The 15,707-nt window shown below is 37.9% G+C and overlaps 1 protein-coding gene across 2 annotated transcripts in view; it reads right to left on the bottom strand.

Annotated features, from left to right (window-relative positions):
* Positions 1-1,279: 1,279 nt before the first annotated feature.
* Positions 1,280-15,707, bottom strand: part of LOC137298945 (guanine nucleotide-binding protein G(s) subunit alpha-like) — a 36,927-nt gene continuing 22,499 nt past the window's right edge. The window contains exons 1-12 of one of the 2 annotated variants that reach the window (XM_067831338.1): positions 14,048-14,185; positions 10,710-11,097; positions 9,516-9,588; positions 8,791-8,845; positions 7,989-8,102; positions 7,715-7,812; positions 7,505-7,559; positions 7,170-7,255; positions 6,611-6,790; positions 6,078-6,220; positions 5,574-5,710; positions 1,280-3,981 (exon numbers count right to left, since the gene is read on the bottom strand). In XM_067831338.1, the coding sequence (XP_067687439.1) occupies positions 3,796-3,981; positions 5,574-5,710; positions 6,078-6,220; positions 6,611-6,790; positions 7,170-7,255; positions 7,505-7,559; positions 7,715-7,812; positions 7,989-8,102; positions 8,791-8,845; positions 9,516-9,588; positions 10,710-10,878 (1,296 nt within the window). In that variant the 5' untranslated portion in view covers positions 10,879-11,097; positions 14,048-14,185 and the 3' untranslated portion in view covers positions 1,280-3,795. Of the gene's footprint in view, positions 3,982-5,573; positions 5,711-6,077; positions 6,221-6,610; positions 6,791-7,169; positions 7,256-7,504; positions 7,560-7,714; positions 7,813-7,988; positions 8,103-8,790; positions 8,846-9,515; positions 9,589-10,709; positions 11,098-14,047; positions 14,186-15,707 lie in introns of those variants that run through there. The other variant, XM_067831339.1, reaches the window with a different exon arrangement.

Here is a 15,707-nt window from a genome sequence, read left to right as displayed (position 1 = left end):
CAATTAAATTGATATTAAACTCTAAACGCAATATTGACAAATAGCGCCTTACTTATTATCATTCATGTATATGCCTTCCTCATGCTCTTCTATACTTTTCTCTTGATTATACATGCTGCACAGTATAAGGTTTTTCTCAAGTTTTTAAGTAAAGCAGATAAAGAAGAACGCTTATTTTTATGAGATTTCATTGCGTTTCTTTTGCTGCTCAGTATAGTTCATGTAAGACCTTCATTACAAGGTGCCTGTCACTGCTGAGAGTATCATATCTGCCGACTGACCAAGCCGAATTTTTCCATTCAAGAAGGCAGTTAAGATATTGTATTATCTTAATTATCGTTCTATGGTCTGTGTCTACATCAACACTGGAATTGTACACAAATGACAAGCAGTGACAAGTAACGCTTTTATCATATATCTTATATATTGTGATTTCATCATAACATCAGAGGCTGATACCCACCAAGTCACACATTGATATTTCAGTCGTTTAAACCTGAAGACTGAAGCGATGTTCTAATTCACGTGTGAATGCATATCAGCTGTACAATATTAATTCACTGAGGCTGATTTAGGTTTGAGATAACAAGCAAACCAATTATCAGCGATACGTCATTCACATTGCTTTTGATTAAGATACAGAGAGCATATTTGGTGTACAACGTGGCATCCGCCCACTGTACTTCATTCCGTCATAGAACTCATGAAGATCCTGGTTCGAATTGATCTTCAGCAAAGCATTCTTGTCGTAAATGGAGACTAACGGGTTCGGGTGATCAGACTCGCTGACCTGGTTGACACATATCGTATCCCAAGTAAGACGCTGCTCGTGTTATTGATCAGTGGATTGTCGGGTCCAGATCAAACCAAACCATTGCTTCGTAGAAGACGATTTAGTCCACTGCACAAAGACTAATTTCACCCAGCATATAAAGCGGCACATCTTTCCTTTATAGAAGCTGACATGTGTTTGGGTGCATATACTGACATAATACGTTTGAATCAGTTCAGTCAAGAAGAACGTTTGGCATTATCGAATTACGTTTTATGATCTGGTACACACAAGGAATAAATGACATAGAAGTTATCCTTCAATTTCATTCATAATTATGACGTCTAGAAATTCATTTGAAAATAGATACCAGACCCTCGAGCTTCGTCTTCTTTTAATCCAATTCCTTGTCTATTTTCCATTATCGCGAGCAATCTGGACAAACCATTAGGATAATTCACATCTTGTAATTACATTTTTCCAATCCCTCCACACACACATACATTGTATGCATCAATTGATTTTATTACAGAAACAGAATGAAATAGAAATGCCAAGCATATTTAGCATTATGATAAAACAGTAAAAAAACATTGAAAATGGAATGTGAGGAATAACAACACAACCTTATCCAGAAATGTCAAGAAAAAGAGAAAATACTCCCAGTGCCTTGATTTACTGAACTGAAAATTAATGTAATAATCAGTGAATTGATTTTGAAAATATTATAGCATAACTTATTGAAAACAGACACATGTATTCGTGGTTATTACACACCACGTGCTATGTAAATTAAAAGTGCAGACTGTGTACGCGAAGTAAGGTGTCATTGTGTTTGTCTCATATTCAGTCCAAACAATGGCCGTCTCCATAACACAGGTCCCCGAAACGTCTGAAGGCTCTAAGCTCTGAAAAGCTTTATTAACAACGATAACTGCATGAACAAATAACATACTATAATACTATGATAATGGCTAAAGATGTGGTATTGTATCGAATATATTTTGCATCTACTTTTGCACAAGTTGTATTATGGTCACATGACCGCGAGAGAACAACTGGATACGATTTAAGGAGGAGTTGATACTTTAACACCTGTGTCAAGTCATTTCAATAAAATTAGAGATACTATCTACCAGGTACGGTCTGTGAAGACAGAACGATCAGTATGGTACATAGATACTTATTGAAACAATAAGGGATCACATGAAAGGACAAGTGTTCCGTATTTTTCGCAGAAAATAGGAACATTTGCGCTTTCATGTGATCCCTTACTTGTTTCCCTCAGTATATATGTATTCTGGTTTTAGCATGCTCCTTTCCATAAAAGGACCTGACCATTTGGTTTCCTTGGGTTCGGACTTTTAATCAAGGCAAAAATGATACTAATTGTCTTACAAGATGTTTGAAAACATTATGCGTCAGTGTGTTGAAAACAATCAATATTTACGAGATGTCTTGATTTTATTTATTAGGTATGTAGTATCAGTTTAAAACAATACTTGTATTTGAAGGTGTATATTTATTTTTTCTCCTAGCCCTGTAAACAAAATGGGCAATCCCTTTGGTGGTTATGGTAGATGGCCATTGTTTAGTAACAGTTTAAACAGAATGTCTGTATACCCAAATCTCAACAGACAACGTTTTGTTGTAGGACTGGGACGTGTACTCGAGTTCAGCTGGAGTCAAGTCCCATTTCTTGGAATCGAGTACCCAGAAAGGGAGAGAACTCTGCAATGACAAGATCAGATAATAACCTGGTTTCCTCATCATTGACGTGACACACATTTACACAAATGGTATCGTCCGATTAATGGGGACTATTATAAACGACTGTAATTTATCTGCGCTTGAGTAGTGAGTAATCAGTTCACAGCAACAGCAAGAACAAAATGTTTTAAGGAGGAATTTCAGTAATAGTGTTACTCTTTATTTTTGTTAAACAGACGTAAATTAAATATTCAAAGATCAGATTCAGTCTATTATTATTATTATTATTATTATTATTATCAAGATTTCTATAATCATCTCTGTCAACAAGTGAACTAGTGAATATGCAGACAGTTAACAGATAGTACACGGGGGTACTCGATTCCCCTTTTTCATACTCGTCCCAGATCTAGTTTGTGGTCTTTAACCTTGCTTCTTTAACCTTGAAATGTTTGTGTCACTGATATGACTTTCGTTTTCCTTGACACGTTCATGAAAATCAATAGCTGCTCACAATTAATACATAATGCTGTAGATTATTGTGTGCATTGTCATTTTAACTCATTAATGTTTTAATCATCTATGCATGACGAAATTCAGGGAAGGTAATATGTATCCAAATAAAGCAAATCAGGGTGATTAAAGTAAAAACATCTATATAGATAAGGAAAGTTTCTTATGTACATAATTTCACAGCCTTGGGTTATATACAATAGTCATGGTCACAATGTTCAGTCAAGATAACAAACGATATTATTCGCTTTTTTGAAAGACAAGTCAACTGCCTCGCTTCAACAGTAGCGGCAGTATTGTCAGATCTACACAAGGTTGATGACGTCATGATGACGTAGTTCGTGAAGTCCATAGAGCACATTGTGACGTCATTGATGGCACTATGCCAATAATGATATCTGTGACAAGGCCTTCTGGTTCTAAGCACACTTAGATCTGAATATCTCACACATACACTGGTCATTCAGGATTCGAATAGTCTCTCGAGGTGTTCACCTTTCGGCAGATTACCTGGCACATCACACAGTCAGTCGTTTCAGACATATATCCGCCTGTGTGTTGGTTGTATGGCGAAAGCCTAAGACAAATGCAGACATGTTTACTTGAATTATTGCAGTCCGCTGTACATCACCTGGGTATTTCGAACTTTGAGAATTCGTTATAAGACGATTATCTTATGGCCTATCATGATCTTTGCAATCCGCTTGTCCCGAACACAGGATAACTCGATCGATGTCAGTGATGTCCATGAGTTAAAAAGCTTTCAGTGTAGATGACGGTGGATCACCTGTGTGAGGGGTTTATATGATACCAAATCGCTCCAGGTGTTTCCTTATTATCAACGACCGACAGCCTTCAAGAACCTTTGTGATATTCTGTGTGTCGACGGCACATGTGTAGTAATACTGGCACGTATGGAACTGGTGCCAGTCAGGATCTTGATCTTGAAGACACTGACGCAACCTCAGGTCCCCTGTCACGATTCTCTAAAATAAAAATAATAAATTCAGAGAATGCGAATATAAAAAATAACTAAACATCCATCATGAACTATTACCAGACATAATTCTACTCACTTAGAGTGAATGTTCTTTCATCAGAATCTTATTGGAAATATATTTCTTGCTACAAATGATTCGTTTTTTCTCGACTTATGGACAAGCTAAAAATGTTTTTCTGGCACCAGAAAATGACGAAAACACATCAGAATGCATCCTAAAGATAAGATAATAAATCAGCAATTCATGTGGGTCAACTTCAAAAGTTAAATAACAAAGAATATTGCATCCATTTTTTGTTTGTTTCTGCATCTCCAACTGGAACATTGTCGGTACTTTTAGAAGCAGATCATTTCTTCAAAATGTATAGCACAAGCGACAAAATCTTGATATAAATTTGTGCTGACATATATTTGCGATAACTGATGGACATATCCTTCCAGACGACTGCACCATTCAGTATTGTGAGAATAAACCTATCATTTTATTATTCTCAGTCCTAAACGTTTCCTTCGTGATTAAGCTGATGGTGATACCTAGCCTAGATTGATTTCATTTGTTCACGATATGTAAGACATATCGATTTCCTTTTCTAATGTCTGTCACACGTATTCTGTGTGCACGCAGGCAGGTAAAGCAACCGTTATAACGGGTTTGGTGTATGTGTTGGTATATCTTCACCTTCACAGTATACTCTGTCTTCAAAGTATACCTCCTTGTCCTCGCATGACCAACAAGATCAGAGCTGTGCATAAGCGTCAGAAGATTGGCAAGCATAAGAAGATTAGTTTGATCAGTGTCCACGTGCATTACCAACACGCGACGCCATTAGGCATATGCTGGGCCACGTGATTAACTTATCATTCTGATCCATTTATCGAATGAATTCTGGCAATCAACAGTAATTAGGGCAAGGTAAAATCCTGCTGACACACAGGTACCATACCAACACAGAGGTGCCATAAGTGATTATGGTCCTAGATAAGGAGACCTTACATTACCCGTGATCTCTCGTCCCACTCTTTGTATAGTTTCCCGAATATTTCCGTTTCCATTAATATATTTTCCTACTCTTTTTGAATTGCTAGTTATTATACTGTCCTTCGGCAATAGTTTCACAAAGAACATGCTCCAGACACAATATGACTGATATATTGGTCACGTGACTTTTAATTTGAACTCACTCATCAAGGGCATCCATTTTGGAGGTGTATGTGTGTGCGCGTGTGTGAGGGAGGGAGGGAAGGATGTTCCACAGGGATAGTTTCGAGGGGGGTTGAGCGTGGGGGTTGTGGGGCGGGGTGTGAGGTAGGGTGGGTTGCTCTCCATCCTCTAGATCTGCCTCTGCTCATGTATTGCCTGACGGTTTGATGATACTAAATACAGTCCCATCAAGGGAGATAACTATGTCAGTATTCTCAGGAGGCGTGGACTTGGCAGTACCTGGGACGGGCTCTACGCATATGGCTTTACGATGTTTCAAGGCGAAAGTTTATTTCCCAAGGTTTTGCCACTTCATGAAATCCTTTATCTTTTGTCGGTACTGATGGTGTATAGCTTTATAACAGACATTAACTTACCATGAAAATGTTGCGGATGTACACAGCTGCTTTTATGGTGCCAGGATCGACATCAGTTCGAGACGTTTTCTTGTTCCGTTTTTTCGGTACCTCGTCATTGCCTGGGAATGAGTTAATGAAGTCCAGTCTCTCATTGGCTGAAAAATATAATATATATTTTAAGTATGGAGAGACGTCATAGCTTGATTTGTCACTGCGTTAGCGCCAACGGATCAGTTTGACAAAAATAGTATTCAGTATTTCGAAACAGGAATGGCATTAACGGACAGAACGTAAAACTGGAATACATCTATGTGGCTGTTATGTTTCGATTGTGATTTAATAATGAGAGGTTTTACGCCGCATTTAAAGTATTCGGGTATTGTCAGACATAGGCACCACGTAAATAAATGCAATGCCTCCAATAATTTCCTTTCTGTTTTTCATCGCTGAAAAGCTATTTTTATTTTCACAGATGAAATTCTAAAACTGCATCAACAAACAGGGTCTAACATTTCAACTTACGTGTTGGTTCGAATTTTTCATAGTCAGGAAAGACATGTGGATACTTTCTTGTGAGTTCCAGGGGCGTGTGATTACGGGATACTTTTTCCGCCAAAATATCGATTTTGTTCAAAAATAGGAGGCAAGAAACGTGCCTCAGAAACCTGAAACATAGATTTATCAGTGAAAATCGGGAAACTGTCCAACTACAGTGGAAGCTGCCAAAACCGGCACTCACTGGGACTAAAAAATTATCCGGTTAGGACAATGTGATGGACTGTAGAGCTGGTGATAAATGTACAAGCCACCGATGGGACTGAGAATTTGTAAAGCAGAAATGAATTTTGAATAAGTTTCTATTATTTTTGATAATTACATTTTCAAGCAGTAAATTGTGTACAAAAATTGTATCGTTTGGAACTTTGATTTTTGTGTTAATCATAAGATTCCCTCGCCCAGACTCGATTAGTTAAAGGCAACCAATACGTAGTATGGAAACTGATGGGATCGGTGTCAGACAATAAATGGACCCCATTGTTCCAGTTCTTACTGACCTGTTGTTCCAGACCTGTTCAAAGATCTCCAACGCCTCGAGCAACCTATTCTTCGCGGGGTCTTCCCTCAACGTGAGGTCAAAACTGCTGACGTCAGCAACAAAGACGTTGGCAACGACACTGTCGAACATCTGAATCCATTTCTTCCTCTCCCCGCGCTGTCCCCCAACATCGTAAACACTGTAACATGTAGGACACGGTATTGCTACGTTCCACATTCAACAAAAAAAACCCAAAACGTTTAAATAATGCTTCAAGTTCACTTTTCTACATTTCAGTGAGCCGTACAGACGAGTGACATGGATCGGTCAGAATGCGCTCACCTTTTCGAATATGGACACTACTTGATGGCGATAAACAGTCAGAGACATGCTCATGATATAATCGGAACCGTACACTTGACTCTGCTTTTAGCAGAAAATATCTGTGGCAAGGGGATTCATACATATACTATGGACACTTTCCAAATGCATTTTACGCCTCTGATTAATTGATTAATATCAGCAGTGTAAGGATATATCAGCAGTGGAAGGATATATCAGCAGTGCAAAGATCATACCTGAACTGAACTTGTTGACCGGAATCGTTGACTGAAAAATCTATATGCTGCACGCATGTTGTGATGACTCGACAACGGAGGATATCCTGGAAGAGACAATAGGTGTTATGCAATGTTAAAGAAGACTTTAAACCGAACCTATTCACTCACTCACTCAAAACGGTTTGATTTTACCCTACATAATGAAGCCGACATGCACGGGTAACGGCCTGTCAAACAACAACGGAAATACTATGGGTAAAGGGGCGCAACCCAAAGGGCTACTCCTTTCCCAGGTCCTTTCCCAGGTCCTTTCCCAGTTAGCAACTGATACACCATATACGTCGTTAGCTCACCTGATCGGAAGGGAGGTAATCGGGGCTTCGGATTTCGTTGACTTTGTCCAAAAAGCTGTAATTATATATGGATAAATGTTGAACGAACCTGCATATGCATGCTCAAAATACGTATAAAATGCAAGTATATAATTATACGGCGAAAAAGAAATATTAAGTCAACTGATACATTTTAAATAATAAATTAGAAAGTCATCTCACTTCACTCACTATTTTGCACAGTCCAATAGCTGATATTCGTTACAACGACTGTAACTTTCCTGGATGCCCCTGTCTTTCCACAGAATTTCTGTATGTGTCAGGAAATCCTGGAAAATAGTAAAACATCTTAGGTCATCAATTCGTTTGATACCACCTGTAGGGTTTCCTGATACAGTTATAGACCCTGGCAACCAACGCACTGGTGATCAATAACGATAGAGTAGTCAGGATTGTAACTTGGCCGATGCTCATTAAAATATCGTTATACAAACAATCCACTCACATTTGAAACCGGTCGGTCTGCATCCTGTGCCTCCTCCAACAGGAGATCCACACTCTTCTGGTTTTCATCATCAGACAGAGATATACCCAACTGCGGCATTGCCATCAATATTGCCTGCAACATTTTTTTTTTAAAATAATGTTTCATCTGGAAAGTGAGGTTGATTGATGTATTTCATACAATGGAAATTTCAATACTGAATGCATTCCACAACCCGTGCAAGACAACTTTAACTTTGCAAAAACTGTGGATGGAAAAACAATTGATCTTTGTAAACGTCTAGACCATGTTAAAGTTAAAATAGACTCCGTTGAAGTTGGCCTAAACCATTACTACCTCATCTTTTTCATTCATTATCAACCTCTTACTGTTTCCTATTACCGAAGCGGTAATTTGCACAAATTGCTAGGCTACCAATTATTTATTTTCACAAAAATATCAAAATGACATCCTCAGCACGTTTGTGACTGAGTCCCAATTCACATCCTAATACAACTGACCCGTGAAGATCAGGATTTGATTGGTCTTCAGGTGGTCAGGCTCGCTGACTTGGCTAACACATGTCATCGTATCCCAATAGCATAGATCGATCTTCATGCTGTTCACCACTGATTTTTCTGGTCCAGACTCGATTATTTACACACAGCCGCCATATAGGCGGTATTTTGCTGAGTGCGGCGTAAAACTAAATTCATTCACAACTGAACACGTAATGAGCAAGAGCTGACTGTGTCACTTTAATTCGTGAATAAGACATGCTTCCTATCAATGATGGGATAAAAATATTAGGGTTTTTACATACCAGAATAGAATCCCTGACGTTCCTCTTTATGTCAACAATTTTGGACATTCTCTCCCTAGAAGAAAGTATATCATTATTGCCATAATAAATTGAAAACAAAACCTATTAATGCGGGAACCACAAAAGACAGTAAACATATGACAATATCCTTGGTAATATGGGACATATTTTGAGTAAGCATTTCCAAGTGCGAGGCAATGTTGTGCAACAATATTTCCATTGTTATAAATTGTACCATGCGTGAAGCTCGTTTCCGGTGCATCCGCCATGATTTTGCAGGAATATTACTAAACGCTGAGTAAAAGTACACTACCTCACTCACTATCCACTATCCACTATCCATTCAGTAAGGGGCAATGGTGCGCTAAATTTAGACTTGTGCTAGATTCAGACAGACAGTTGTTAATAACACAATTCCTCTAACCCCTTATTCACATACGACGAACACTTGCATAACATGGCATGCTGTACCATGCACCAACTGAGAATAACACCACGTTGCTTTGTTGTTGGTTGGTTTCACACCTGCTTCTCTAACGGTTAACGTTTTTGTGTCAAACTGAGAGTCAACTAGTTATGCTCCGAAGACACAAGTGACAAGTGTTAATTTGTATTAGATCATTTCTTAATGTAATTCGTTAAAAAGAAAAACTTCCTCAATGATATATTCAGTAACGTACAATCCTCTGTGTTCTTGGCAGAGGTCTCTTCGTGATATGACTCACCTGTTGTCAAACCCATTAATGTGTATTATTCTCATTTGTTTCGTAATTGTGCTTTTGCCGGATTCGCCAGTACCTAGAAATATTAATGTAAGTGGTAAAAAAACCCAAGGATATTTCATACAATCAATGATATACACGAACTATAAATACGAATCTTTGACGTTGTAAAATATCCCAGCCATTTTACGCATGCAAAGTCAAAAAGCATGATCGAACTTAAAAGAACTCTATGTGTCCTTGTAAACAGACTCGAGTTTACCGTAGCGTTAAATTGATGGCACGGCAATAGATATGAAACAGTTTCACACAGATATTTGCTTCTTCAATATCTTATGGATGAATGACAGATGCTTTGAAAGGAATCACATGAATATATCTGAACTACAAATATTCCGTCGTGAATGATGAACAAAGCGAGTTTGTGACTCATGGTTGTATGAGGACATGTGTCTGCGGTTTCTAAAGAGCATCATAAATCTATCAAGACGCAGTTAAATGGCCGTTGCTGTGATCATGTAAGGTGGGCGAGTTATTTATTAATCCAGAGTCAATTAATGGGCAACGTTTCTTGACTTTATACCCTGTGGATGACGGGCAACATGAAGTGTTTGCACAAGACTAACGTCTGTGGAGCCAGTTTAATGCAGTTCAGTGATTTATTATCACAGAACATTTGTTGGGATCATTCAGTTTGAGTGCAGGAGAGTCTGTTTACAAAGCATTGTATAAGGAAGCTTTGATACAATGAATCCCCGTCAGTCTGACCCCGTTTACTCGGAACCCAGCTTCTAGGTGATCTTCGGACGGATCAATATTCTTACCAAGGACTCGTTTATACAGATCTTTTTAAGCCGGACGATGTCGATAGAAACTTCCAGTCCGGATAAATAGGGTCTAAACACTGTCAAGGTTATTAATTTGTGCATTCAACTGCAATGTAATTGCCATATTTATAGAATGCAATTTTGAGGTGAAGCCATTTATACACTACCTGATAAGGAGCATTAGCAGATCCTTCAAACAGTTCCACAGTAATTGGTATAAAACGCAGAATGAATACTGTGATTTTTAAAAAATAGTTTGAACGGAAACCTGAAAGAGGAGCCTGCTGCCTTAAGCTTCACAGCAGTGCTTCTTTACAGCTTATAATTCGTGTGTGTTAGGTGTTTTTGAAGGGTGTGAGATGAAACTTACCCAGCATGAGAAGTTTTAATCGTTTCAGTTCATCTTTGTGATACTTTGACAACATCTTGGTCAGCTGCTTGTCACGTAGACGCGCCTCTTTGTGTTCCTCGGCAGTGGAATAGAAAGGACTTGTCTCTTCTACACAACCTCCAAAACACGCCATGACTTGATCGCGCATATCTGTGCTGTAGCAGCTGATTAGATGAAGAAAAAAACGTTGAGAGTGGATTGGTCAGGGGTCAGTTTGTGCAGTGGCTTATCAAACAACAGTCAGTCTTCGGTTGTACGAATATGCCAATTAAGTATGTAAATCCTTTACACTGGACCGTGAACACAGTTGCTACCCTGGTTGTAGTCTTCTCTGATGACAAGTACCCTCACGCAAAACTGGCAACGTCTGAAACATAAATATAAAAGTGTCTTACTGACAGAAAAAACTAGAATATTCTTTTTAAAAAGAAATATTCCAATATTAATTTTGTTGAATAAAAGCTCTGAAATCACTGCTGATAAATTGCTCTTAGTTATAATGAGCGAGATATCTAATGTATTTCAAGGAAAAAACATGTCCAGATGAAGTGTAATTTTACCTCGATCCCATCTAAGTCAAACGACCTATTTGCACTAAGGCATCAGTGAACCCCTGTAATCAGCAGAGGAAAGATAGGCGTTGTTATGAATAAAACGGGACAAAAATAGTATCCCTGGTGAGATGACCCTTGTAAAGCTTGTTGACAATAGGATAGATGGAACATTTTTAGTTTCTCTCATTGTATATACATATACGACCCATCACATTTTCACTAGTCACTGTGTAAATGTTGCCACTTGCTTCAGTCAGCGGTTCTAAACTACATTTTGCAAAATAGTCCATATTGTTCAAAGGTACTGTTTGCACAGTATGTTGAAAAGATTGTTGTTAAGAGTTCACTAACTAAAAACTAGCAATTTCTTTACAAAACGTTACACCAAAGCGCAGCTGTTCACATGCATGATATTTACAAATGCTTTTCGGCAATTTGAAGGTGACGGAACAAATTTTATGGATGATCAACTTCTTTATTTTCACAATATGGATTCTTATGGATTCGGTATGGATTCTTATACCGTTTTCAAGCATTTGATGCCTGAAAACGGTTTAAGAATCCATACCGGTTTAAGAATGCATACCGAAACGTCGCTATTGTGAAAATAAAGAAGTTGATCATCCATAAAATTTGTTCCGTCACCTTCAGCTCAACAACTTCTAAAATGCCTAACCTCTAAAACAGTTTTTTCGACAATTTGATGCATGAACCTCGTGGAATCCATAAGGTTTGTACTTGGTTCCCCCAAGGTAAGGTAAGGTAAGATCAACTTTATTGTAAGGAAATTTGTCTTGCATTCAAAGAGTCAATACAAGTAAATAACAACACATAATATATATATTCACAGTGTCAAATTATTCAGAATATAATGATGAATCATAACCTAATCAAAGTACATGATACTCTAATCACTCGTGACTCATCATGGACTTCACTATCTCACTATTTGGAGGAAGATTTTGACGTTTTATGCTGTATAAAATAAATGATAAGTTATATTATTTTTGTAATTCATGATTTTGAAACGGCGGTAGGAAGGTAGAATTTCATAACATTCTTATAAAAGGGTGATTGTTCTAAAGTGGTCGGTTCTTTGTTCTTAATGTTTGGTAGAATAGTTTTAAGATATTAATGTTTACACAAAAGTTTCGCAATTTCCGCAGAATGAAAAGCCTCTGTTATTCTTTCTCATGTACTCGATATGAAGTTAATTTCAATGAAAGTTTATCATCATTAATTGCACTAAGATAAACTCTTACACAATCAATATAATCAATGTTGATATGATTGAATGTTTTGAGAGTACATCACCATTTGCACCTCCTTACAACCATAGTTATTTGGAATGGGTTTTTTAAAAGATAATTGGTGTATGACATGTAATTTGTATGTATACGATTTTCATTTTAAAACCGACTAGAAACAAACACTAACAAATGTGTGATGCAAGATGAGTGTCAAAATGAATGTTCTAAGTGATTTCTCGACGTCAAAATCAAGAATGGGACCCCATGCACGTGTATGGGATTTCTGCGTTGTGCACGTACATATCATGCGTTGTGTTTAGGGATGGTAATAGAGAGAAATGGTATTGTGTTCATAAGACGTCTGTCCTTGAAACGCTTGTTAACTTTTACACTTCCTAAGCAAACTGAAAGTTCATTATCCCCTACTTTTATTAACAGCATATGTATACTCTTCTACTGTTTCTACTACCCTCAATACAAACAGGTTCCTATTTGGTTTATCTGGTTCGGAAGTCAATTCGTCTGTTATGTTCAGGCAGAGACAATTCTCTTTGCATCATGAAGTAAACTCATCATTTTCCTGTACTCTGAATGACGAATAAACCCAATCAAAGCCGCTTCATCAGACTTTCAACAGGTTTATAAATCAGACATACCGTCAAATATATAAAGTGTGACATGACACAGGGATTATAGGCGATGTTTTCCAAATTTTTGGTATATGATGGGCGTCGATAGCCTACTGAAATATCACTATGTATATCCCGCACAGCTATTTACAACATTCTGGTAGCGCAATGCCAAGAATTCCATCGGGGCCAATTGATTTCCGAATATTAATCTATTATTAATGTACCCTCATACATATACATAATATACTCGCATAATGCTTTAAGCTTTAGGTGAGTCCTACGTTTGTTGGATAGTATAGATATTTATCGGTATACATACATAAAGACACACACATACACACATACACACATACACACATACATACATACATACATACATACATACATACATACATACATACATACATACATACATACATACATACATACATACATACATTGGGAGCTGTAACTGTGAAGAACGATGTGCGTTACAGCGGTCTTATCTTTCCTTACGAAATGCACCGAAGGTCTGTACTCAATTAATGCATGAACTCTAAAGTGAAATCATAATGAAAACAAAAAGGGGTTTGGCTAATTAATAAATTATGAATGTTTTGATGAAAGAAGCGGCTATCAGCAAACGAACGTGTGTGTAGTATAAATCAGAGATGTTGGAAAAAGATAAGGATAAACTTTATGGAGCAACAACATCTTTATGCAGATGATGCGACGTGTCCATTCAGATCATTGGATCCATGTCAACAATCTGTATCGAAACGTCAAATCACTTCAATAAAGAAATTGTTCATGCATAACGTTTGTTCCTATTGGACTCTCCGGCTTTCAAAAAATGTCCCTCAAAGACGTTTTTCTGTGTGAAAACTAGAGACACAACTTACCTTGCACACACGACCGCGATAGAATGTGTTTTGAGTGAGATGAACAATGCAGTGTACGTGTACAGTAGCTTACAGCAGATACACTGGAGGACGACATCAAGGAGGTCTCTTCCTTCCCCTATCCTTTGTGTAATTTTAGACTTTAATCTCCTTGTTATCTCCTTACTGCGTGATAAGTGATAACAAAACTATATATGGAACACTTAGGGTATAAAGGGCTTCTCATAAACAAAGATAACATATCAATGTCTGTATAATAGTCACTGGTATTCATGTGATTCAGTTAATTAGTCATTCCATTGCCTTGAACTTGTCCTCCTTAGTGTCGAGTGTGAGGCTAAAAAAATTGTTTTATTTGCCAGAAATATAGCATTGTCAAATAAATCTGTTTCTTGTCAGAAATAAAAATGTTTCTTGTCATTACTATTTGTTGTGGATCGATGTTCATTTCTCGACTGTTGTTTTCGTATTTTAACAGGGCATTGTGTGCGTGTGCGTGTGCGTATGCGTGTGCGTGTGCGTGTGCGTGTGCGTGTGCGTGTCTGTTGTCTGCCTGTGTGTCTGCTGTCAGACTGTCTGTATATAGTTTAGAGCGGGTGAGTCATGCATACAGGCAAGCCAATTTCAAATTAATAGGTTGTCGCAGGGAGTGTATAGACCCAGGAGTCAATGCAGGCCTCGTGATTGTGGAAAGGGATATATGACGCTCCCCTTTTTCTTATTTATCAACATCTTTCTTACGTAAACACCAACCTACCCTATCGTTATCTGTAGGGAAGTCATGAATATAAATTGCATGGCAATATCAATAAAACAGCTCTATTGTTGTTTCATAGGGAACTAACGTCATCAGATATCGCGAGACATGTTTATTAACAATGAACGGCTCAAGCAACTTAAGTATTTAACGTTGTAATTCAAGAGGGTCCATGCTTTCGTAACTACATCATTCACGTTTACACGTGTGCCTAGTCCGACACAGTGCAATGTATTGTGTAATTCGAAACGAAATAACAACTCTTTCATGTGTATGTGGCAGCATGTCCGGCCGTTTTCGTTGCTTGTAGGAATAGCGATGGTTCTAGTGAATGCCATTTCAGTGACTAGACAAGATATTTTACAAGACTGAACTGTGGCGCAAGTAATACCATTGTTTATGAAAATTGTGTTCATGGGGGTGCTACCGGTACCAGGAAGTATAGCTACGCTTGATATAAAGTTCAATAAAATTAGATTTATTCTGAATTATGAATTTAGAATTATTGCATGTTTCACGCATGATTCATGGGCGAATGAAACTCACTATAGTATTTTTGTCAGCGTGATCATCACACAGTGATTGTTTTGCCATTCATCAGCCTGTTATCCAAATCAACGCCTACGTGACCTGGGTATGCTGTAAACAGTTAGAGGTCAAAAAGGAAGCTGCCATACATTTAATGTTCACCGAAAGACAAGATTTCTGTTGGAGTGGTTGTCAAAAGCAGGGTACCACTCATGACTTGTCAAAGGCTGTCCACGTATACAAAGACAACCATATTCAGTTGGTGCACCAACGTTTTGGTATCAAACTGCCATTTTAACAGCTCGAACAATTCCTGGAATCAATAAACAACACCCAAACAGATATGTGGGCAACCGGTCAATGATTCACGCCATC

This window comes from Haliotis asinina, chromosome 10, assembly GCF_037392515.1.
Source record: "Haliotis asinina isolate JCU_RB_2024 chromosome 10, JCU_Hal_asi_v2, whole genome shotgun sequence".
Lineage (NCBI taxonomy): Eukaryota > Metazoa > Mollusca > Gastropoda > Lepetellida > Haliotidae > Haliotis > Haliotis asinina.
This window is presented reverse-complemented; position numbering and strand designations above follow the sequence as displayed.